This window comes from Rhineura floridana, chromosome 6 (assembly GCF_030035675.1).
Source record: "Rhineura floridana isolate rRhiFlo1 chromosome 6, rRhiFlo1.hap2, whole genome shotgun sequence".
Taxonomy (NCBI): domain Eukaryota; kingdom Metazoa; phylum Chordata; class Lepidosauria; order Squamata; family Rhineuridae; genus Rhineura; species Rhineura floridana.
The window spans coordinates 151,204,855-151,231,161 of NC_084485.1; the positions used below are offsets into that span (position 1 = coordinate 151,204,855).

The window sequence follows — 26,307 nt, forward strand, 5'->3', positions numbered from 1 at the left end:
GCCACACACAAGTGGCCCTGGTGGCATAGTTATGTGTATCTCTAATATTACACCAGCATGTAGTAGTGCCATATCTCAGGATACACTAACAAAAGGGTTTTACAACAAAAACCTAAGGCTGTCCCAGCCTGCCAACATTTAGCATAGGACTATGCCTTAGAAACTTCTTGTAGCAGCATCTGATATATGGGGCAATATGGCTAAATGCTGCTGCATCATAAAGTCTCTACTGTACCTATCTATATACCAGCTCTTGTTGCACCATTCACACCACACTATGCCCTGGTAAAGACTGGGAAGCTTTTATGCACAGTTTTTTTGCCCTTGGGATACCCAGCTGCCCAGAAAAAAACCCAGCTTATTTTCCCAGTGTCTTATATTCTGCATTTAACAGCAGCATATGAAAACCATCAACTGAAGTGTTTCACAGCATGCAGATAAGCATTATCAGCTTCTCATATCCGCAGATGAAGCTTCTGTTAAAAGCATAGGGAAAGAGGCCAGTCAAAAGTTAGTAACTATGTAACTTACACTCTGTTTCCAGCGTCACCTGTTGTTCAGAGTTCATTGAAGGCTGGCCAGGATTTGGAAGGCCGTACTATTTAGACCACTGTGAGACTATGTGCAAAAGTGGCTATCCTAAAAGCAACTGCTTAATATTTGGCAGCAAATGTTGATTTGTTTGTTTAAGTAACTTTTATGCTGCTTCTCAGGAAATAGATGATGAGACTGCAGTGAAAAGAAGCATTAGGGGATACATTGTTAGGACCTGCCCTTCTAGGCTCACTATGAATCTTTGCAGAACTGATCTTACTGAAGCTCCGGGAAGTTCACTAGGAGACTGCTGGGCTCTAGTCACAGTCTAGAGCTAAGTTTGAAGGCTGATGTCTGGGCTGAAGGAGAGAGCTTCCAGGAGCACCACTGAGATACATTATTAAGATTACTATTGTATGAATGATGATCTAATACCTGGAGATTATGACCCAGGTCCTGCGCTGCATCAGATAAAAAGGATCTTCAGGTAGTTCAAATCATTTACACCTGTTAAGAATCGTGATCTTATCTTACCTGCCCAATTCAAGAATGCAACACACTCTGTCTGCTCATATCGGTAGGCAATGTCTCTGGCCTTCTCACCCCGGGAGGTGGTTGCATAAATGTCAGCTTCCAGTTCTATAAGAGTTTTCAAAGTCTCTAGTTGTCCCCAGGCTGCAGCACAGTGGAGGAGTGTATAACCTGAGAGAGTGAGCAAGATCAGTATGTATAGTTGTAGATAGAATACCTTTTTATAGCGTTTGCTCTCTCTGTAATTCAACATTCACAAAAATACCTCATGCAGTATTCAACCATCAACAAATCACCATCTTAACAAAAAAATGGTCACAGAATCATAGAATAGTAGAGGTGGAAAGGGCCTATAAGGCCATCAAGTCCAACCCCCTGCTCAATGCAGGAATCCAAATGAAAGCATACCTGACAGGTGGCTGTCCAGCTGTTCAGCATCCATAAAGCCATTGTGATTTAGAATAAACTCTCAATCAAATTATGAATGTAACTAATGTTAAGCATCCTTATTACAGTTGTCCACCATTTTTGGTTAGAGCTCTTGCACCTTTAGCAGTACAGTCTTGAGAATCAAGCCATTATTCATTTTTAAAGGACTTACCAGCATTCATTCACAGATACACATGAGAAAAGTGTCAACTAAAGGTTCTGGTACAAGAGGGATTTTTGTGCTCCATATACAGTGTATTATAAATCCTTCTTCTTATAGTCTGTTCTTATAAACCTCTTCACCAATGCTCCATGATTCCCATTGTCCTGTCAACATTTTATTTATTTAAAAAATGTATATCCCGCTTTTCACCATCTAGGTCTCAAAGCATCTTTCCATGCTAAAAATGTACAATATAACAAACTTAAAACATAAATTAACCTCAAAAATTTAAAAACTCAGACATTTAGAAAAATAAAACAAAAAGCAGGGAAGCATTAATGATACAAAAGCCTCCTGAAATAAATATGTTTTAACCTGGCATCTGAAATTCGCCAGGGATAGTGTCTGTTTGACTTCTAATAGGAGAGAGTTCTGCAAAGTTGAGCCCTCAACACTGAAGGCACGGCTTCTTGTTGATATAAGTCATGCTTCTGGTCCATGCGGGATGCTAATAGTGCTCCACCAGATTATCTCAGTGATTGACTTGGGACACTGTAATAATATTACAAATTCTTTTTTAAAACCCAACTTTTTTGCCCCCTAAACAGATTGTGCAAAGTCTGTAAATACTAAATATAGGTTCATCTGTCCAATTTATTATTTGTATTATGTATTCCTACTGTAATAACTGAAGTTCTGCTAATACTTTACGGGGCATTTTAAGGAAAAAGACTTGTTATGAATTGCTTACATGATTGTCTGCAGAGAGGAAGACTAACTTTCGGTCAACAAGGTAAAAAGTGTTTTTTTTCAACTAAAGAGGAAAAAAAGTACAAGCAGTTGGGCTAGTTAAACATGTTGTAGACTACAGTTTTCACTGATATTTTTTGCAAGTCTGGTGCAGAATCCTAAATACACACACAAATAAAATAAAACAGTGAATAAGCATAACAAGGAGGTTGCTAAAAAGCCACATGGAGACATGAGGAACAGAACAGTGGAGGAGAATTAACTGACATATATAGCTGCAAAAAGATAGCCCAGTTCAGTGACAAACCTCGCGGTGTCTTTGATAGGATTAAAACTGTAGCTAGAAAATTATAGCAAATAACCCTGCTCCAAAAATCTACTCGGTTATGTACCTCTGGCGATCTTATCCTTCAGATCAATCCCATATCGTGCCAGTGTCCGGATAATGTCGCTCTGCCCAGCCATGCAAGTTGCATATAGCAGGCTTCTGCCTACAATATCCTTTTCCATTAATAGTTCAGTGGCTTTTTCATGATCAGGATCTTCCAGGTCCTCAAAAATCTGTTGTACTTCCTCTGTGTCACCAGTTAGACAAGCCCTCAGGAGAGGATTGAAATATGTTGGTTCCCCTTGAGGCCCCAAGTCCTCGGGCTCACTTTTTGTTGCATCCTCTGTTGTTTCCATTTTCTTGGGATAAACTTGAAAAGGAACAAAATGGAAGCTCTTAATGTAATCATGGATTGTGGTTTGCATCTGCATGGAACATCCTAATTTTTGTCAGCAGGAATTTCATACTGTTTTACAAAGGACAAATCCAGAGTTCTTTAGGTTTCTAAGTATCCTTTCCTTTTGACTAGGGATGTAGGAGGAAAGGTAATCAGAAAGAAAACCTTTAGGTTATCTGCTCACCATCCAAGATCCCATTTTTCACTTCCCCATTTTATTCATACATTTTCCAATCAGATCTGTGGCTGAAAAAAAATGTGGGCCCCATACTTCTTGATCACTATAAGGTTTTCCTGGGTCCTCTGGGAATAAGCAAGAGTTTAGAAACACTACTTCTGAAAAACTTTTTCTCTCTAGAACTCCTACACTCACCGCATGATCCTATGTACGTTTATTCAGAAGTAAGTCCCACTGAATTCAGTGGGCTTAGTCTTAAGGTAGTGTGCATAGGATTGTAGTGTTCCAACATAACTTTAAAAAAATGTGACACACCAATATTTGACTGCACTACTGGCATAACAGCTTTGTAAAATGCATTTTGAAGAGATCGGATAAAAAGGGACCCCGCTAAAATATAGCTTTCTGTTATTAATCTCAGCTGTATGAAAATGATCAAATGAGAATATCTAGTGTTCTTTGTATTCTGCAAACCTTATGAAAATCTTTTTGCCAAGGCAATTTATTTCCCTTCCAATTTGATTCAAAGATTCTTTGTTGCAATGAGGAAATATTTGGCTAATGAACTACAGGTTTAGGTTTGTAGTGTAGATGTATCTCAATGTGATAAAAAGAAAAAGCAGAATTCCTAGAACTGTAAGGTTAATAGGAATGTAAAGGATCATCTAGTCCAGCCTCACTCTGATTCAAGACTTCCTGCACCTAAACACTGCCAGAGATGGTGCCTATTACTGAGGCACCAAAGCTGCTGTGCCTTGACATACTAATTTTCTGTATGTAGGAATCCTCTTTGTAATGTGAATCACTAAATCAGATGAACTTTCACATCCCACCTGCAACTGGAAGTGATACAATCCTATAAAAAGCTGATGAAAAAGCACAGGGCTATCTGGAAGGGGCCTGTAGTAGCAGGGAAGTGCTCAAATTCTTTTCAGTTGAGTTCAGATACTACCTCCCTGTTATGGCTTTATTTAAAGAGCTGACAAAAAACAAAAAAACCCTTAAAGCAGATGTTGGAACAAAACACGCATCCACTTCAGCCAGCATGACCAATGATCAGGGATGATAGGATTTGTTGTCCAAAACCTCTGGACAACATCAAGATGGGGAAGGCCTCTCTTGTACAATACTAAGTGCCAGCCTTTCCAGAAAGTATTTGGCATATCCCTACTCTGAGTATGTTTAACTAAAATAATTGCACATTCTGACCCCTTCTATTCCTGCCTCCACTTCCTTTCCCTTCACCTGTTGTTTCCTTCGTGTCAACTTCTTGATTGTGAGTCCCTTGAGGCAGAAGACAATAAGGGATGCTAAAAAAGAATTTGAGGAGCACATTGCTAAGAACATAAAAACCAACAACAAAAAATTCTATAAATACATTCAAAGCAGGAGACCATCTAGGGAGGCGATTGGACCCTTGGATGATAAGGGAGTCAAAGGTGTACTAAAGAACGATCAGGAGATTGCAGAGAAGCTAAATGAATTCTTTGCATCTGTCTTCACAGTGGAAGATATAGGGCAGATCCCTGAACCTGAACTAACATTTGCAGGAAGGGATTCTGAGGAACTGAGACAAATAGTGGTAACAAGAGAGGAAGTTCTAGGCTTAATGGACAATATAAAAACTGACAAATCACCGGGCCCGGATGGCATCCACCCGAGAGTTCTCAAAGAACTCAAAGGTGAAATTGCTGATCTGCTAACTAAAATATGTAACTTGTCCTTCGGGTCCTCCTCCGTGCCTGAGGACTGGAAAGTGGCAAATGTGACGCCAATATTCAAAAAGGGATCCAGAGGGGATCCCGGAAATTACAGGCCAGTTAGCTTAACTTCTGTCCCTGGAAAACTGGTAGAAAGTATTATTAAAGCTAGATTAACTAAGCACATAGTAGAACAAGCCTTGCTGAAGCAGAGCCAGCATGGCTTCTGCAAGGAAAAGTCCTGTCTCAGTAACCTATTAGAATTCTTTGAGAGTGTCAACAAGCATATAGACAGAGGTGATCCAGTGGACATAGTGTACTTAGACTTTCAAAAAGCGTTTGACAAGGTACCTCACCAAAGACTTCTGAGGAAGCTTAGCAGTCATGGAATAAGAGGAGAGGTCCTCTTGTGGATAAGGAATTGGTTAAGAAGCAGAAAGCAGAGAGTAGGAATAAACGGACAGTTCTCCCAATGGAGGGCTGTAGAAAGTGGAGTCCCTCAAGGATCGGTATTGGGACCTGTACTTTTCAATTTGTTCATTAATGACCTAGAATTAGGAGTGAGCAGTGAAGTGGCCAAGTTTGCTGACGACACTAAATTGTTCAGGGTTGTTAAAACAAAAAGGGATTGCGAAGAGCTCCAAAAAGATCTCTCCAAACTGAGTGAATGGGCGGAAAAATGGCAAATGCAATTCAATATAAACAAGTGTAAAATTATGCATATTGGAGCAAAAAATCTGAATTTCACATATACGCTCATGGGGTCTGAACTGGCGGTGACCAACCAGGAGAGAGACCTCGGGGTTGTAGTGGACAGCATGATGAAAATGTCGACCCAGTGTGCGGCAGCTGTGAAAAAGGCAAATTCCATGCTAGCAATAATTAAGAAAGGTATTGAAAATAAAACAGCCGATATCATAATGCCGTTGTATAAATCTATGGTGCGGCCGTATTTGGAATACTGTGTACAGTTCTGGTCGCCTCATCTCAAAAAGGATATTATAGAGTTGGAAAAGGTTCAGAAGAGGGCAACCAGAATGATCAAGGGGATGGAGCGACTCCCTTACGAGGAAAGGTTGCAGCATTTGGGGCTTTTTAGTTTAGAGAAAAGGCGGGTCAGAGGAGACATGACAGAAGTGTATAAAATTATGCATGGCATTGAGAAAGTGGATAGAGAAAAGTTCTTCTCCCTCTCTCATAATACTAGAACTCGTGGACATTCAAAGAAGCTGAATGTTGGAAGATTCAGGACAGACAAAAGGAAGTACTTCTTTACTCAGCGCATAGTTAAACTATGGAATTTGCTCCCACAAAATGCAGTAATGGCCACCAGCTTGGACGGCTTTAAAAGAAGATTAGACAAATTCATGGATGACAGGGCTATCAATGGCTACTAGCCGCGATGGCTGTGCTGTGCCACCCTAGTCAGAGGCAGCATGCTCCTGAAAACCAGTTGCCGGAAGCCTCAGGAGGGGAGAGTGTTCTTGCACTCGGGTCCTGCTTGCGGGCTTCCCCCGGGCACCTGGTTGGCCGCTGTGAGAACGGGATGCTGGACTGGATGGGCCACTGGCCTGATCCGGCAGGCTCTTCTTATGTTCTTATGACCTGCCCTCCTATTCTTTGTAAACTGCCATATGCATGGAAAAGACTACATAAATAATAAATTAACCAAGGGATTTAGGATTTGGTCCAACACAACCATGGAGTTCTAGGGCCCCATATTATCCCGCCTGCCCCATGCCAACATTATGAACTTTTCCTCCCTTCCCTAGCCCTCTCAAGACGGACCTCTTTCTGATCTCTTCAGCGCTTCCTTAGCATAGCAGTTGCTGCCGTCGCCATAACAACAGACCAGAAGTCCTGAGACCGGAATTTCCGTGCGAGTATTTGCAGTTCCTGCTCGGAACTCTAACAGGAACGGATTGCTTCCGGTTGGTAGTGTACACGGAGTGGGGCGCGCTGCTATTGGCAGTTTCCGGGACCAATAGGAGGTGCAGGAGCCGCTGCGGTAGTAGAAGTTGGGATGGTCCCTTCACTCCTCCTCCCCACAAATATGACTAACAGTGTGTGGAGTGAAGGCCACTTTGCTCTTCGATAGCTCCCGTCTTCGCCGTGGAGGCTTCCTTATAACGAGTTTCTTATCTTAGCCGGGAGGTCAGTTTCCTGTGGTGGCGGAGAACTGGGGTCGGCAGTGGGGTCGAGTGGGGAGCATGTAAAAGACGCCATGTGTTCGAAATGGGATGTGAGGGACGGGATGGTAGGATGCACTGGACTGCATACAGGATGCATAACATTAGAAGAGTCCAGCCAGATCATCAAACCAAAGGTCCATACAGCATCCTGTCCCCAAGAGTTACCAGCCAGATTCTTTCAGGAAACCTCCACGTAGGGCATGAATGTAGTAGCTCTCATCGCATTTTTCGTTCTCCTAAACAGGAACTGTTATTCAGAATTCTACTGCTTAACATGGAGGATCCATTTAGCTGTTAATCCTCCACAAATCAGGTGTGATAAGGAAATCAGGAGATAATGTGAATGGGCCCTAGTAGATTTTAGGTAGATGGAGAGAAGGTGGGAAATATGGTTGGGGGGGAGGGGAGGAGGTATTGTGTGCCTATTTGTTGTCCAAAACATCTGGACAACATCAAGATGGGGAAGGCCTCTCTGGTACAATACTAAGTGCCAGCCTTTCCATGAAGTATTTGGCATATCCCTACTCTGAGTACGTTTAACTAAAATAATTGCACATTCTGACCCCTTCTATTCCTGCCTCCACTTCCTTTCCCTTCACCTGTTGTTTCCTTCGTGTCAACTTCTTGATTGTGAGTCCCTTGAGGCAGGGACCTGTCCTTCTATTCTTTGTAAACTGCCATATGCATGGAAAAGACTACATAAATAATAAATTAACCAAGGGATTTAGGATTTGGTCCAACACAACCATGGAGTTCTAGGGCCCCATATTATCCCGCCTGCCCTATGCCAACATTATGAACTTTTCCTCCCTTCCTTAGCCCTCTCAAGACAGACCTCTTTCTGATCTCTTCAGCGCTTCCTTAGCATAGCAGTTGCTGCCGTCGCCATAACAACAGACCAGAAGTCCTGAGACCGGAATTTCCGTGCGAGTATTTGCAGTTCCTGCTCGGAACTCTAACAGGAACGGATTGCTTCCGGTTGGTAGTGTACACGGAGTGGGGTGCGCTGCTATTGGCAGTTTCCGGGACCAATAGGAGGTGCAGGAGCCGCTGCGGTAGTAGAAGTTGGGATGGTCCCTTCACTCCCCCTCCCCACAAATATGTCTAATAGTGTGTGGAGTGAAGGCCCCTTTGCTCTTCGATAGCTCCCGTCTTCGCCGTGGAGGCTTCCTTATAACGAGTTTCTTATCTTAGCCGGGAGGTCAGTTTCCTGTGGTGGCGGAGAACTGGGGTCGGCAGTGGGGTCGAGTGGGGAGCTTGTAAAAGACGCCATGTGTTCGAAATGGGATGTGAGGGACGGGATGGTAGGATGCACTGGACTGCAGTGATTTGCAGCATAATCCTATACATGTCTACTCAAAATTAAGTCTCATTGAGTTAGGGTTTTACTTCCAGAAAATTGTGTATAGGATTGTAACCTTAGATGGCTTGTGCATATGCCTTTCTCTTTCTGTTTTTGTATGTTGTAGTGCTACCCTGATAACTTTTATGAAAAGTGTGGCTTTAAAATATTTTAATAAATTAATAATTATATATTATAACCCATATAAAAAAATTAAAACCGATTGATGAATTAAACATGTTTATAGTCGCTCACTCTGTGATGAATTTGAAGTAAGTCACAAGCCCTGAGTAATCAAGAATATCTCCCTTCCATACATTTTATCCATTGAGAAGAGCAGGGCTGGACAAAAAAAAATTCTGGTAAGTGACCACCCAGGTGCCTAAAAATTCAATTATAACACCTAGGAATCTGAAATATTTTCCCTAATCTATACTTAAAAAAACACCCTCAGAATAAAACACTGGCACTTGCTTCAGCACTGGAAAAAAAACTGTTCACATAAAACAAAGTTTCCCAAAAATATATCACATAATCCCCATGGGGTGGTGATTCGGGACACCAAGGAGATGATTTCAGTATCCTAAAGAGAAACAACAACAACAACAACAATGGGCTTACTCCCTAATCTGTGTATTTAGGAATGTAGTCTTAAGTGTCCAGACAAAACTGGTGGTAATTTATTTATTTATTTATTGTATTTATATACCGCCCCATAGCCAAAGCTCTCTGGGCAGTTTACAGTAACCAAAAGCATTAAAACAAATATACAAATTTAAAACACATCTTTTAAAAACAATTTAAAACACAATTTAACAATTTAAAACAATTTAAAAACACATGCTAAAATATCTGGGAGAAGAGGAAAGTCTTGACCTGGTGCAGAAAAGATAACAGTGTTGGCGCCGGGCGCACCTCATCAGAAAGATCATTCCATAATTTGGGGGCCACCACTGAGAAGGCCCTCTCCCTTGTTGCCAGACTCCCAGCTTCCCTTGGAGTAGGCACCCAGAGGAGAGACTTGGATGTTGAGTGTAGTGTATGGGTGGGTTCGTATCGGGAGAGGCGTTCCATCGGGTGTTGTGGTCCCAAGCCGTGTAAGGCTTTATAGGTTAAAACCAGCACCTTGAATCGAGCTCGGAAACATACAAGCAAGCCAGTGCAAGCGGGCCAGAATCGGTTTTATATGTTTGTTTGTTTGTTTATTTATTTATTGCACTTGTATACCGCCCCATAGCCGAAGCTCTCTGGGCGGTTTACAGCAATCAAAAACATTAAAACAGATATACAATTTAAAAACATATTTTAAAAACAATTTAAAAACACCATTTTAAAATTCAAAACAATATAAAAACAATTTAAAAACATATGCTAAAATGCCTGGGAGAAGAGGAAAGTCTTGACCTGGCACCGAAAAGATAACAGTGTTGGTGCCAGGCGCACCTCGTCAGAAACCATGTTCGGACCATCTGGTCTCTGTTACCAAGCTGCATTTTGCACAAGCTGCAGTTTCCGAACCGTCTTCAAAGGCAGCCCCACATAGAGTGCATTGCAGTAATCTTACTTGGAGGTTACCAGAGCATGGACAACTGAAGCCAGGTTATCTCTGTCCAGAAAGGGGCGTAGCTGGACCACCAACCGAAGTTGGTAGAAGGCACTCCGTGCCACTGAGGCTACCTGAGCCTCAAGTGACAGAGATGGTTCTAGGAGAACCCCCAAGCTACGAACCTGCTCCTTCTAATTAACTTTAGAAATTACATGCAATTCAGCGTTCCATCTAAGCAGGGCCGGCACCAGCGTGCCCTGGGCCTGCAGCACCATAGCCCAACACCCCCCATACAGGTGCCACAGGGCTAATAAGGCCACCCGCCCACTCCACCTACCTCTTGTGTTGGGTGAATGATGTACATGCGTAGCACGCATGCCTGCCATCACTCAAGATGGCAGTGGGGGCATCAGCCCCTTGAGTAATGGCAGACACGCACACATAGCGCATACGGCACTCACATTGACTGGAGAGGTAGGTGGGGTGCAGGCAGGCTTATTGAAGCCGGTACCGTCTGTATTGGAGGGTGCCTGAGAGCGCCTTCTCCAGAATCCGCAGCATTGTTGGGTTGTAGGACCTGATGCTTCCATGGATCACAGAACGGGAGTGTCACCTACCCTAAGAAGGGGCCCTTCAGGCAGGGCCCAACCTGGCTGCCCTCTGGCACTGGCCCTGCATCTAAGCATTTGTTTTGCTGTCATTGCAGCACTTCGGATCTGACAGTTACCTAAATACATGGAGTTGTATTGAGTGCTGCATCAGTGGAGTTCCACTGGCACAACAATATTTCTGTTTCTACTGTTCTCCCTGTGTGCCTTTAAAATCTGCTCCAGGGCATCCCCTAACACTCCAGAGCAGATTTTGAGGGTGTGCAGGGAGCTGGAGGGGACAGAAGAGAAAGCTTTGTTGTGTCCATGGGAAGTCCATTGTGCCGTTGAAGATGCAGCATTGGATACAGCCTAAGTCTGAGTAGACCCATTGCAATCAATGAATTTAAGTTACTCATGACTAAAGTCCATTGATTTCAATTAGTTTACTCTGAGTATGTTCTAGTTCAGCCTTTCCTAACCTTTGGGTCCCCAGATGTTGCTCGACTACAGTTTGTGTAATTCCTGACAATTGGCCATGCTGACTGGGGCTGATGGGAGTTGTAGTCCAGCAACATCTAGGGACTCAAAGGTTGGGAAAGCCTGCCCTAGTTCATTGTTCTTCAGCCTTAGATCCCCAGATGTTGTCAGACTACAACTCCCATCGTCCCTGACCATTGGTGAAGCTGGCTGGGAATTATGGGTGTTGTAGTCCAACAACGTCTGAGAACCCAAGGTTGAAGAACACTGCATTGAATACCACTAATAGAGTGCAGATCAGTAGAATTTTTCTTTCTTTCTTTTCTTTAGGACTGGAGTAGAAGCATAGTGTGAAGACTTCTCTTTGCAGTGTATGGACGGAAAGCCAATGCGCAGGTAAGATGCAGGAGAGATTATTTGTTTAGTAATTGGTTCAATTCAAACATAACACCAAACCATGGTTTATAACAATTCCAGGGTAGAACCCAAACTATGTTTGAGTGTCCATTCATACAGGCAAGGATGGTTTAGAGCTGCTTTTCATTTTCCTTCTTCTCAGTACTCCTGTTTCTGTGGTGCAACTGTGATTTGAGATGAAGTGATAGTTGTAAGTATGATTTGTTAATTCAGATTTCACAATAAACTATATGTAGCACAAATCATGGTTTCTCAATTCAGACATCATGCCAAACCATAGTTAAATGTTATGGTTTGGTGTGCAGCTTGAACTGAGTCAGTGCTTGACAATTCTTGGTGTCTACCATTTTTAAATTGTAAACCTCAAGTAGCGATATTGAAGATAAGTTGTCATAAACTATTTTTAATAGGACCCTGATCCTATCTGTGTTTGAGTTGTGTATATAGGATTGGACCACACATTTTCAAGATAACATTTCTAGCCCTCATGGTTGCACAGTTTGAAAAGTGCAACAGCAAAACTGCTACAGAGATAAATAAAAAAAGAAATTCTATGTTTTAAAATTCTTATGAGGCCTTTCAAGAGCAGATTCTACTCTTTATATTTTAAGAGCAACAGTTTCAGAATACAGATGTTGTAGAACAAATACAGCATGCTCCTCAACAGTAATTTAATTATCTGTTGTGTCCAAGGATATTGTATTATATTTTACAGAACTAAAATATGACAGATGAGGTCCACTATGCGAGTTCCATTGATTTCTGTAAAATTTATTTCCATATAAAGCTACAAATCCAAAGCATGTTTTAGTAGTCATAGCTATGGTGGGTATCAGTGTCTCTTAATGTAAACGTCAGTTGCTTAATGCGTTAGTATTAGTACTTTTAAATGAAGAAGAAATTAGTGTGTGGGGTACTTTACAAAGTAACATACATAAAAAGCAGGATAGGTTCTTGCTCCAAGGAGCTTACAGTCTGGATGTAGGCAGGCTGGAGTAAGGAAAAAAACAGAGGGGAAGGACTAGCAGTGTTCGAATGTGAACAAATGCAGCTATGTACTTGGTCTTAGTTTGAGATGAGATGAAGACTATGGAAGTAAGCCAAAGGCTTTATGAAGGAGGGTGTTTTGAAGTTGGATTTGAAGGCAGAGAGGGAGAGATAGTGCCATACAGCTGCTCTGTACAAAAGGGAGCACAAGGGAGAATGGTGGTTGTAGTGAACAAGAGATCATGAGACAGCGTGTGCTGGTTGAGTAGTAGTAGGAAATATCATAGGGACTGAGAAGGGCTCTGGTTAGAACAAACTTTACAGAGTTGGTAAACTAACATTTTGTTGTGACTTTTTAAAAAAAAATTAAAACTTGGAAATAACAAATGCTCAGGGACAGAAAAGAAACAAGGGAAACATAATAAAAAGAGTCAGTGGTGAGGCCTAAGCTAACAGGCAAAAAGGTATACAGAATTAAAGATGTCATATGTATAATAAAACGGGAAGATAACCATATGGGGGGACAATTACAATATGGTTATGTTGGGGAATGACTGGTCATGAAACAAGGAAGGGTGGGGTGGGTAGTATAGAAGAGGATAAATTCACAAATATTTCCCAATTCATACTTGTCAAGGAGAAGGGACTTAAGGTGTTGATCATTCATATATGTAACAAAAGTCCACCAAACTGCCGCAAAGCCCTCAGGTGCAGGATCACACTTCAGTACTTTTAGGTAGTAAGTTATTCAACAATAACAATATCCAAAGTCTTTTTATACCACCTATCTAAAGTAATAGATGAAGCATCTTTCCATCAATGAGTGATAGTCAAGTGAGTAGCAACCCAAAGGTAGCTAATCAGCTATTTCAAAGGAAATCCAAAATTCTTTCCAATAAACATTGAAAGCAAACATAATTTAGGATCTGGGTCTAGGGTGTAGCTCATAATGATTCCGATTTCTGTTAAGACAGCTTTCTAAAAAAATTGTACGCTAGGGCAGGACCACCAAATGTGCCAATAAGTACTGATAGACCACCATTCCACTAGCAGAGGTGATTACTTGAGTTTGGAATACATGCCATTTGCACTGACTTGTAGGACCATCTATGAATGGTTTTCAAGGAATTCTCTCTGATGTTGATTGATACAGAAGAAAATGGCTTAGTGGACCAAATCAAATTCCATGAAGCTGTGTCTAATTCCTCAATCAAATCCGTCTCCCACACCTCCTTCAAAACTATAAAAGGTGGGAACACAGCACTCAGTAGCATGGTGTACAGATGAGATACCAGGCCCTTAAAGCATGCATCTGGAAGGAGAAAATAGCCTCCATTGATTATGGGAATCTAATGGTGTGGGTGCGTACAACAGTGATAAAGTTTATAATTCGATAGATCCTTATCCCCCAATTAAGTCTAGGATTAACTAATTTAGTAAGCAATTGTTGGTGTGTTAAGGGAGAACCATGGTCATAGAAATCCCTCAGATGATGGAAACCAGCCTCTGTAAGCCTTGAAGTCAGTGTGGCCTTATCAAGAAGACCAAATAATGGGTGATAAGGTAAGGGCTGTAGGAGAGATGGAGTGCGAAGGAACCTTTTAGACCACTTGCTCCATACCATAACCATGATTCTTGTGAATGGGTTAGTCACCTAGGACCAAGACTTCATTAGGGAAGGGTTGAATAAAGATGTACTTAGGGTTCTGCTGCCAATCTTACAGTCTTCCATCAAGACCCAAGGAGAAGAGGTCGCTCATCTTATGATTGAAATAATTTGGCATAACTGGAAAGCCTCAAAGTAAAGCTGGAGATGGGGAACACCTTCCCCCGAAATCTGGATTTGGTGTAAAGAGGGGTTGCTTCTAAATATGACCTCTTGGCTGAAAAATAAATCTATTAAATAGTGACTGCCAAGACTTCATGGTTTTATTAGGGATGGAGATAGGAAAAACTTGGAAAAGAAACAATATGTGGGGCAAAACAATCATTTTAACGATGCAATTGGCCCTACAAGGGAAAGATTTAAATTCCTCAAGGAGTGAAAAACCGAGTAATGCAGGACAAAATGGAAGGGTAATTCAAATTAAAAAGTATGAACAAATTTTGGGGGATGTGAACACCTAAATATTGGAGATGGTTGGATAAATTTTTAATGTCCATTTCCCACCTTATAAATAGTTGGGCCCTAGGGCCTATATTCCAGAATAAAGATTCGTATTTTCATACGTGATACATAATGCTGCCAATGTTCTAAAAGCTTCGGTTCCTGCACAGAGAATGGGTAAGGAGGAAACTGGGTCAGAGAGAAGGACAACTATGTTGTCTGCGAAAAGGCTTAAGAGTTGGGGGTGGCCATTAAAATCACAACCTTTCAAATCTGGTTTATTGCAGAACGAAAGAGCAAAGGGCTCTAAGGATAATACAAACAATAAGGGGGAGAGGGGGCCCTAGTGTAAGTGAAAAGGGTCTGGATACAGCATGTGTGGGGCAGTATAATTTAGATACGACACTTTCCAGAGCCTCCCCAATCTGGTATTTTATGCAACTGTTATAGTAGATGGGGCCACTCCAAGCAGTCAAAGGCCTTGTAGGCATTGAGGGTTATGAGTACTAATAGATTGCCAGAGATCTTACTATGTTGTATAATATTCAAGAGTTCTCAAATGCAAGAAGGCATCTCTCTGTCTGGGATAAAACCTGCCTGGTCCAGATGGTTGTTGTCCGCAATCTGCCTGTTAAGTTGAGCTACTATAATAGTGGTGAAAATTTTTGGTTCCTGGTTGAGGAGAGTGATATGACTCCAGAAGGATAGAATCCCTCTTGGATTTGGGTATCACAACTATTCTCGAGTGGGACTGTGTTCACAAGGCAGCATATCAACTTCACAGTTGTACAGAATTCCTCCTCAGGCTGAGATGTTCAAGAAAAACAAAATCTAAAAGTGTAGAGTGGGGAAGAACTAAATCTTTGTCTGCAGCTTGTTTCAGTCTTAAGACACTGTGGAGAAATGTCCTGTAGACTTTATTAGATTAGAAATGGACCTTATTTATAAAAGCTGTCAGCCAAGTCTCTCTCTTGCACTACAAGCCCCTTGTAGGACAGAGAATAGATGTAAAGAAGAATGTAGTAGTGTTTAAATTAGGAAAGCTGATTATTAATTTAGAATGCACGCTAGGCCAACAGAAGCAAAAGTAGATGCTCTTGCCTATACTAGTGGTTTGTGGGTGGAATATTTTACACCACTAAGGGATAAGTAAACATCCCTTATTAAGCGATGGGAGATTTGGATGGTATGCTCCCTCCAGTTTATAAGTTCTCCCTTGGACAGGTAAACTTGTTATTTTCAAGAGCAATCTTTTAAAAGATAACCATTTTGCTCTATTAGAACTTACAGGTGTGAGGGGAACTTCTATGAGATTAATAAAACAATTATATAGTAATAAAGGAAAATGAGATTTTCTTCTAACCAAAGTGACTGCTGTTCTTCTTCATTCCTATTCTGAGTTCTGGCTTTTCCACAGTGGCTTTATCTATATGTTATTTAAATGATTTCTTAGAGATCTGTTCAGTTTAAAAGTTGTCTTCAGTCCTTATTGTGTTATTCCCAGCTATATACTGTGGCATACTGCATTTGCCCTTGGAATAATGTTATATATAAACAAGGGCTAAAACACCCTGGAATACCACTGATGGCAACTTTTGCTGATCCACTGATAAGCCTTGAGATAAGGTGGCTGGAACTTAACGGCCTTTGTGTGGAAGATGAGAGATGTGGACTTGCTCTATCTTGTCTGCTAGCAGTTCATCTAATCTTATACCTGTTGGTGGCTCTGTTCTCTAACCTTTGGTATGGCTGGAATATTCCTTTGCCAGGTGTACTAGTAATCGAGCAGGAGAAACTGGAATGGACGTAACAAGCCGCTGCACTCTCGGAGATCCCAACAAGCTGCCGGAAGGAGTGCCACAGCCTGCTCGCATGCCTTACATCTCAGACAAGCATCCTCGACAAACACTGGAGGTCATAAACCTGTTGCGGAAGCATAGAGAGCTGTGTGATGTGGTGTTGGTTGTGGGGGCCAAGAAGATCTATGCCCACCGGGTGATCTTATCAGCCTGCAGCCCCTACTTCCGAGCAATGTTCACAGGGGAGCTTGCAGAGAGCCGGCAGACTGAGGTGGTAATAAGAGACATTGATGAAAGGGCCATGGAGCTTCTGATTGACTTTGCATACACATCCCAAATCACAGTAGAAGAGGGCAATGTCCAGACGTTATTGCCAGCTGCCTGTCTCCTCCAGCTAGCTGAGATCCAGGAAGCCTGCTGTGAGTTCCTGAAAAGACAGTTGGATCCTTCCAATTGCCTTGGCATCCGAGCATTTGCTGATACACACTCCTGCCGAGAACTTCTAAGAATTGCTGACAAATTCACCCAACATAACTTTCAAGAGGTAAGTGGCCCCTGTGGTCTACACATGCAAAGGAATGAGGTGGAAAAGTAAATTTTCCACTGCATATGGAGAATCACATTTTGGGGCATTCCTCTGTTTTTTTTAAAAAAAACTGCCTCTGCAATTAGACAACCAACATAGCAGGGAGATAGTTGGGCTAGAACCTTTCTCCTTTATGTGCTTTAAAAAAAAAAACCTTAAAGGGATTTTTAAAAATGTGAGCATTCTAAAGTGATATCTCTCCATCTACAGGCTGGAGTACAGTCCAGAAGTCTGTCTTACATCATGTGTGTCTTAACTTTGTTTCTGGGAGAAGACATTAATTTGTCTTCTCATATTTTTCAAAATATTGACTGGTTGTTCTCTCTTTGGTGGGACGTAATTGATGATAGAAAAACTTAGAAGAACTTAAATATGACTGCTCAAATCATCATCTGATGTGTGGTGCAATATGGGTTAGATGTCCCTGCACCATAAAATCTCTGTCTGCCAAAATTCTACCATTCTCCAGTAGACACTAAGACACCCATCCATATGTTGGCCAAACTTATAATGTCTTTACAAGCCTTCTCACATGATAAACCCCTTTTCCCTTGCTGTTCAATGTTGATTCATAAATCAGCAAGCAAGGATGGCCTTGGAACAGCAGAAATGCATTTTCACTGAGAACTATTACAGATTATCACTGTATCTTGGTGTTCTTGATTTTAATTATGTGAGAGCTTGTGGTGTGCAGAACTGCATTTAATATGACTTGCTAAAATACAGTATATTGATGGAACTCTTAACTATTGGAAGGAAGCTTGGATGAGGAAGTTTGACTACTCTCCAGTAAATATTCATTATCTGGGAGATAATTCTGAAATTGTGGAGAACTTTCAGGAATGCCTCACTGTACCCTTCGTGTATCTATTAGTCCTGTGGTTCTACATAACTGGTAGATTATACATGGATTATTTTTCATAGTATTATTTATTTATTTATTTCATTAAACTTATAGACCGCCCCATAGCTGAAGCTCTCTGGGCGGTGCACAAGAACAAGAACAGCATCAGAGATACAAAAACATATAACAATTTAAAACAATTAAAAATTTAGAATGTTAAGATTAAAACAGTTCCAACACATACTAACATAATTAAAATGCCTGGGTGAAGAGGAAAGTTTTAACCTGGCGCCAAAAAGATAGTAATGTTGGCGCCAGGAGTATCTCCTCAGGGAGTTTGTTCCACAGTTTGGGGGTCACCACTGAAAAAGCCCTTTTTCGTGTTGCCGCCCTCCGAACTTCCCTATGAGTAGAGTTCAGAGTAAGGATTTACGCAACTTTGTATGAGGTCATCTGCAAAATGAGCAATGTAAAGTGTTCAAAATCTCAGAGCAAAAACACAACACCCAAAGATCATCTGCTTGGATTAGCCCACAGGTGCAGGATTACCTGCTCATATGTAACACAGACATCAGTGACACACCAAGCTGAATGTTGCCTACAATCATCCTGTCAGGTTCTAAACAGTACCCCTCCCCCTTTTTTCTTCTTTTTTTGCAGTAGGTGAGAGAAACGGTGTTTATCAAGCTGCTGGTGGGCTGTGTCTGGCTTGGTGGCTCACAAGTTATGGGCAATATTTTTCACTTATAGATGCTGAAAGAATTGTGGTCATTTGTTGCATTTCTTTGTTAATTTCATTATGAATTCTGGTCTCCGCACTTCAAGAAGGATGCAGACAAACTGGAACAGGTTCAGAGGAGGGCAACAAGGATGATCAGGGGACTGGAAACAAAGCCCTATGAGCAAGAATTGAAAGAACTGGGCACATTTAGCCTTGAGAAGACTGAGGGAGGATGTGATAGCACTCTTCAAGTACATGAAAGGTTGTCACATAGAGGAGGGCGGGGATTGCTTCTCAATCGTCCCAGAGTGCAAGACACGGAATAATGGGCTCAAGTTGCAGGAAGTCAGATTTCGACTGGACATCAGGAAAAACTTCCTAACTGTTAGAGCCATACGACAATGGAACCAGTTTACCTAGGGAAGTAGTGGGGTCTCTGACACTGGAGGCGTTCAAGAGGCAGCTGGACAGCCATCTGTCGGGAATGCTTTGATTTGGATTCCTGCATTGAGCAGGGGGTTGGACTTTATGGCCTTATAGGCCCCTTCCAACTCAACTATTCTATGATTCTATGATAAGTTTCATTATAAGTTAATTTCATTATGTTTGTTGCATTTCTTTATTAATTTCATTGTAAGTCATTAAATAGCTTTCTGAGCTCTGTTAATCCATAATTTTCCTATACTCTCCTAGTAAGGGCTCAGTCCAACTGCTGTTTACACCTGGCTGAGGAGAGGTAGATATGGAGGACCCCCCAGCTCAGCCAGGCTTTGCCAGCAGAGGCCCTTCATCCTGGCTTAGCTGCAGCAGAGTGAGGGATCTGCTGGGGAAGCCCAGCCCGGTGGAACAGGAACTGGTGGAAGCCAGCCAGTGGAAGGCCCAAAAAAGGGGTGTTCCAGGGGCTTGTCGGAGTAGGGGCTGGGGGGGGGACTTAGGCAACATCCAACTTGTGTTTAGAGCACTCCTGCAGGTCCTGATCTGGGCCAAAGTTTCACCAGGAAAAAGGTCGGTCTATGAAAATAATGACAATGGAAGTTGTGGAAGCGCTTACTCCCTGGTAGTGGTGTTCATGAGAGCCAGCTTGTACTTTCTGGTTCCTGCGTGCAGCTCCCAGCTGAGCCCACATTCAGCCAGCCTGGAGGCACCCGAAAAGCTGTTGGATGCTGCGGACCTTTCCGCCAGCTCCTCTTCCACCAGCTTCCCCTGAATTGGATTGCTCTCTAAGTTATCTTCTGCCATTTCTCCATCTTAGAAGGCTGCTGGTAAGTGGTGATAGCCCTGGGCTTGGTTTCCATTTAGTACAGTGGTTTGATCTAGTAATCTCCTTGTCAAGTTGAGTGCAGTATCGAAGAGTGTTTCTTCATTCTGTTGAAACATTAATTTGTTCTAAGATTAAAGATTTGTCACACTGGAACCATGCTTTTAAAATGTGTTAGCATGGGTGTTTCATAGTATTTTGGTATGCTTGGGAATGCTAAGCGTTCATATGCAAATATATTTGTTAGTGTTTTTCCAGCAACTCAGGGTTTTTTTATCCCAAACAAAGTGTATCAATAGTTTTTTGCCAGTTATCATTTACCTTTGGATGAACCCATAACAGTATGTTTAAAAATGAAAATAATATTTTTGGCAACATTATCAGCTTTAAAGCTGCTATTTTCCCCATCCATTATATTTTAAAATGTGTCCAATGATTTATCTAGTTTTTTTACTTCCTATAATAATTTATCATGATTAAAGCTTCCAGATTCTGTTGTCCATATTCCAGGATATTTAATCAGAGGGTCTTAAAATAGTATTTTATGTTTTGCTACTTTTTCTACAACAGATTTATCCAGATTAAAACCCATCCATATTTTGTAATATTTATTTTGTATCCTGAGGTCTTCTCAGATTGTCTGATCAAATTTAACACTTTCCCAAATGATTTCTTAGAGCCTTTTACAAGTACTACAACACCATTTGCACATGTTAAATTCTTCTCAGCCTGTTCTATTGGATCTTCTATTAGATTGTTCTGTTAGATTGTATAGCTTCAGCTCTAGGGTTGATTGATGCTGCTTGGTTTCTTTTTTCAAATAAAATAAATATTGTGGGATTTATGTCAACAAGAAATTGGATTAGCAGACCACTGGCCTGTCTCCGTGGCTACCTTCAGTGTGCTAGAGTGGTTTGAGCTAGAACTATGTTTTCATAACTACATTTAAGGAGTCCTCTGGTAAAAGGAATGGTTGTTGTCTAGGTATGTTCTGTAGCTGATTCAGCTCTGCACACCCAATATTATCTCTGTCATCTCTTTTTCCACCCTCTTCTCCTAGAGGTTATCAGAAATAACCTTGCATGTTGCCTTTTGAGCAGTAAATTGCTCATTTTGTTCTAGCCATTTGGGTTGAGGCCAAACCCTGCAGAGCTTGTGATCCACCAAGCTGAACATAGCCAAACAGTCACTTATTTTGGCCCAGGCAGACAGCAAAAACAATATGTTTATAAATGCCCACTAGTGGATTGGTGGCTCATAAGTTATGCAAGCCTTGTAGAATCCTTCATTTGGCTTCTGTAGGACTACAAACTGCTGTAGAAAGTTTGACAGGCTGCAATGGGATCATACAGTCAATGTCTTTTCTTCTGTTCCACATGCGAAAAAGGAGCAATCTCTCTGAGTCTTCTCATATCTTCTGAGAAACTTGCTTTCTATCTAGGGCTTAGAGGAAATTTATTAACATGTTTGCAACTTGTCAGAGGCTTGTAATTCATGCAAGTCATTGGCAGTTTTTAGGAGTCTCTGGTTCCCTCTGAAGTTCATTTGCACTCATGGCCTCTGTGTGTATATTTAGAGAAAGTGAATAGAATGGGTGGGATCAAATGTCCATCCCTTTGTCCTGTCTCCTTCTGCAAACCAAGGCCACAAAGGCTTTTCAGATTTTCTGGAAAACCTGAGGTAATTTTATTTTAGATTGTTTCTGATCTAGTTTTTGGCTGTATAACTGATTTAATAGCTGATATTCCCCATTCATGTATATAACCCTGTCATCCACTGCTGAATATTATTTTTGTTAATTTGGAAGATGAATAATGGAAGATTTAAATAACTTAGTCTACTGCCTACCTCGATAGCCTTTTAAGGATGGTTGTCATTATTTCCAGACAACCAAAAGGAAAACTAAGGCTACAATAATGTCCTGTCCAAGACCACTCTGAATTCATAGCTGGTAAGGATCCAAAGCAGATCAGTCTATCTACTGGCCCAGGCTAATTTTGATCTGTAGCATTGTTTAAAAGTTGCCCAAGATGTTGCTTTATGAGGCTTGTAAAGTGCCTGTGCTAAAATCTGCAGAAGATGCCCAATTGCTTAGGTGAATAGAACTTCACATCTACAGTTCCAAATGCTTGCTGGTTGCTCTAAAAACTTTCCATGACTGTGTATTCTTGCTTCTTCGTTCAGGTGATGGAGAGTGAGGAGTTCATGTTGCTTCCAGCCAATCAGCTTATTGACATCATATCCAGTGATGAACTGAATGTCCGGAGTGAAGAGCAAGTGTTCAATGCAGTGATGGCCTGGGTGAAATACAGCATTCAGGAGAGACGACCTCAGCTCCCCCAGGTAACCCTCAGATACATTTCTTACAAGATCATTCTTTTACAAGGGTATGCATAATAATAATAATAAATTTTATTTTTAAGTCGCCTATCTGGCCGCGACAACGGCCACTCTAGGCGACGTACATAAAAAGATAAAAGGATAAAAATACAACATTTAACCAGAACAACAGTCGATGAAAATCTAAAACTGCCCATCTATACAGCTAACCCTAGTCCACCCCAGCAATCTTGTATGCCTGCCTGAATAGCCAGGTCTTTAAAGCTTGGCGGAAGCCTACCAGGGAGGGAGCATGGCGAAGATCATAAGGCAGGGAGTTCCAGAGGGTGGGGGCCACAATTGAGAATGCCCTCTCTCTGTTCGGCACCAGCCTAGCTGTTTTAACTGGTGGGACCGAGAGAAGGTCTTGCATGGCTGATCTTGTCAGGCAGCATATTTGGTGATGTTGGAGGCGGTCCTTCAGATAAACTGGTCCGAAACCGTAAAGGGCTTTAAAGGTTAACACCAACACCTTGAATTGGGCCCGGTACACAACTGGTAGCCGATGTAGTTCTTCTAACACCGGAGTGATGTGATCACGGCGACGGCTGTTTTTGATCAAACGTGCCTCCGCATTCTGTACCAGCTGGAGTTTCCGGACCGTTTTCAAGGGTAACCCAACATAGAGCGCATTACAGTAGTCTAAGCGAGAGGAGACCAGGGCATGTACTACCTGTGGGAGCAGATGGACAGGAAGGTAGGGTCGCAGCCTCTGTATTAGATGTAATTGATACCAAGCTGCCCGGCTCACTGCCGAAACCTGAGCTTCCATGGACAGCTGGGAGTCAAGAATGACCCCGAGGCTGCGGACCTGGTCCTTCAGGGGCAATCTTACCCCATTAAACACCAGGTCTATATCTCCTAACCTTCTCTTATCTCCCATGAGCAGCACCTCAGTCTTGTCAGGGTTCAGCTTCAGCCTATTCCTTCCCATCCATTCACTTACGGAGTCCAGGCACTTGGACATGGTATCCACAGCCAACTCTGGTGAGGATTTAAACGAGAGATAGAGCTGAGTGTCATCCGCATATTGGTGACACTGCAACCCAAATCTCCTGATGATGGCCCCCAGCGGTTTTACGTAGATGTTAAATAGCATGGGGGAGAGGATAGAACCCTGTGGCACTCCACAATTGAGAGGCCAATTGCTACCCGTTGATGCCTGTCTGAGAGATAAAACAGTGCCCCCTATTCCCATTCCCCTCAGGCGACCCAGAAGGATACCGTGGTCGACGGTATCGAAAGCCGCTGAGAGATCCAGGAGGACGAGGAATGTACATTCTCCCCTATCCAACGCCCTCCTCATATCATCCACCAGGGCGACCAAGGCTGTTTCAGTTCCATGTCCAGTCCTGAAGCCCGACTGGAATGGATCTGTTTCTCCAAGTGTGTCTGTAACTGTTTGGCCACCACTCGCTCAATCACCTTGCCCAAGAATGGTAAATTAGAGACTGGGCAGAAGTTATTCAGCTCTTGGGGATCCAAGGAGGACTTTTTTAAGATGGGCTTTATTACTGCCCCATTGAGGGCTAATGGCATAGCACCCTCTTCCAAGGAAGCATTCACCACTGCCTTGATCCCTTTGCTCAGTCTCTCTTTGCAGCCCACAATGAGCCACGTGGGGCAAGGATCAAACAGACAGGTGGTTGGCCTCACAGTAGAGATCACCTTGTCCACTTCCTCAAAGGGAAGAGGCTGAAACCGATCCCATCGGACCGGAATGCAACTGGCCGACTCTGGCCCACTTCCTGTATCCACGGCGTACGGAATCGTGCTCTTCAGACGCTCGATTTTATCGGCAAAGTGTTTTGCAAATATATCACAGGAGGCATTTGACTGCTCCATAGGTTCCTGCACAACTGGACCGACCAGGCTTCGGACCACTTGGAACAACCTCCTGGGACAACACTCTGCGGTCGCAATAGAGGCAGCAAAGAAGTCCCTCTTTGTTGCCTTTGTTGCCACCTGGTAGACAGCTATTGCTGCTCTAACCAGTGTCCGATCGTCTTCAGAATGAGATTTCCGCCACCGGCGCTCTAGTCGTCTCACCTCCTGTCTCAGACCTCGCAACCGTGGTGTATACCAGGGTGCGATCTGAGTTCTATTCAGGGGGAGAGGACGTTTCGGGGCCACCCAGTCTATTGCCCTGGTGATCTCCCTATTCCACATGATGGGACTTGGCTAAGATATGCATTGCTTTACTTACAGCACTATCATCATCCCCAATAACATGAGCAAAAAAGACAGCTTGTTGTAACCAGGGAGCTTACAATTTATATTATGTCAGTGAAGACGAAGGAGGAAGGAGAAGGGGAAGTGTCAGTTTCTACTTTTTCCTTTTACTTACAGAGTCAAAAGGAAAGCATACAGATAGCATTTTTCCTGTCAGAAGCAAACCAGCTCCTGCTTTTGAGTATTCTGACCAATGAGTGCAAATGCATTGGAATTATGAATGAGCACTTGACACTTGTTTCCACCTTAAATTTTATTAAAATCAAATGTATTAGAACTATTTAATGAAATAGCTTTATTCATTCTGTTTCCTGACTCCTCATTGAGCAGAGCAGCTGGTCCAGAGGAGATACAAGCGAGCCAGCTCTCAGAGAGCAAGCTAACAGGGAGAGATAACAGGAGTTTGGCAGAGGAGGTGTAGGGAGGAAAAGACAGACTAAGAAGGCTCTGAAGCTGTGTGTTCTGAAGGGCTCCATGGCAGCTTGATAGGAAGGGGCGTGGCCTGATAGCTGCTGGCTGAAGGGGTGTGGCCTGATAGCTGCAGAGTGCAACTAGGAGCAGCTGTGCGTTCTGGGAGTTTTCATTCTTTTCCTGAGTCCTCACTGAGCAGAGGGAGCTGTGTCAGCTGATCCAGAGGAGATACAAACAAACCAGCTCTCAGAAAGTGAGTGAACAGAGAGAGCTAACAGGAATTTGGCAGAGGAGTTCAGTGGGGGAGGTCAAGAGGGAGGTCCCTAAAAACATTTTCCCCTTATCTGGCACACCACATACCAGTGGGACGCTCCTATTTACCCTGAAGGTGGACAGGACAAATAACAGGCCATCCCAGTACAAGTAGATAGAAAGAAACAAAAGCAGTAGAGACTATGGATGGAAAGAACACTCCAGTGGTGGTGACCTGCAGGGTGTGTGCAATGTTTGTTTTCTTGCCCGAGAACAACATGGTTTACACATGCAACAAGGGCAAGCTGATGGAGCCTTTGGAAGAAAAAGTGAGGGGCCTGGAATGGCAGGTGACCACACTGAAGAGTATAAGAGAAGATGAAGAGTTCTTAGATAGAACGCCGGAACAACAACAGCAAAGAGAAGTATAGGAGGTGGAAGAACAATAGCATGTTGAAGCAGTAGAGGAGATTGTTGTGGAGAGCAACAACACAGTGGAGGAAACTCCATGGAAAAAGGTGACAGGAGCAGAAGAGCTAGAAGACACCCTTCACTGGTGCAACCGCTTCCAGGCAGTTGAGGATGAGACTTGAGGACAGTCTGCAGGGGAAGAATTACAGAAGACCCCATGCATCAGTGAGCAACAAGCTGAAGCTCAATTAAGCAGAGGCAATGAAACTCCACCCGACAACAAGAACAAGAGAAGAAGAGTAGAAGGAGAGAAGAAGAGAAGAAGGAGTAGGAGTGGGAGTTTCCCTAATACATGAGATTGAAACCCAAATATGCGGAGAAGATCCATGGACTTGCCAGTATGCTGTCTCTCTGGAGGATTGTTGCGCCCCAGGCGCAAGGGGAGTTAGATCAGGGAGAGGAGTCACATGAGGATGAGGTCCTCGGGGACTTTGAAGGAAGGGGGAGTACTGTCAGCCCACAGACTTCTTCAGCCAGCCCTCCCATCAAGGCAGATTCTGCTCTGCCTGCGAGCTCCCTGCCTGAGCCGTTGGGAAGCGACCCTGTGCGTGCGTCACCCCCACAGGAATCCCCGCCTGGCACTTCAGACGCTGCTCTGCCAACCAGTTTTCCACTCCCTGAAGGCGAGCCATCACCTAGCGAAGCCCCACTGTCGGATGGGCCGTTGGAGGCTCGCCCCTCTTCAT

The 26,307-nt window shown here is 42.8% G+C and overlaps 2 protein-coding genes across 4 annotated transcripts in view; one reads left to right on the forward strand and one right to left on the reverse strand.

Annotated features, from left to right (window-relative positions):
* Positions 1–6,923, reverse strand: part of ANKRD45 (ankyrin repeat domain 45) — a 36,678-nt gene extending 29,755 nt beyond the window's left edge. For 2 of the 3 annotated variants that reach the window (XM_061634095.1, XM_061634093.1), the window contains exons 1-3: positions 6,799–6,923; positions 2,800–3,105; positions 1,069–1,236 (exon numbers count right to left, since the gene is read on the reverse strand). In XM_061634095.1, coding sequence (XP_061490079.1) covers positions 1,069–1,236; positions 2,800–3,091 — 460 coding nt within the window. In that variant the 5' untranslated portion in view covers positions 3,092–3,105; positions 6,799–6,923. Of the gene's footprint in view, positions 1–1,068; positions 1,237–2,799; positions 3,106–4,555; positions 4,617–6,798 lie in introns of those variants that run through there. The other variant, XM_061634094.1, reaches the window with a different exon arrangement.
* A 1,256-nt stretch (positions 6,924–8,179) lies between these two features.
* The window catches only part of KLHL20 (kelch like family member 20), a 40,356-nt gene continuing 22,228 nt past the window's right edge, over positions 8,180–26,307 (forward strand). The window contains exons 1-4 of the mRNA XM_061634099.1: positions 8,180–8,403; positions 11,488–11,553; positions 16,438–17,011; positions 22,061–22,219. Coding sequence (XP_061490083.1) covers positions 11,531–11,553; positions 16,438–17,011; positions 22,061–22,219 — 756 coding nt within the window. The 5' untranslated portion in view covers positions 8,180–8,403; positions 11,488–11,530. The remainder of the gene's footprint in view (positions 8,404–11,487; positions 11,554–16,437; positions 17,012–22,060; positions 22,220–26,307) is intronic.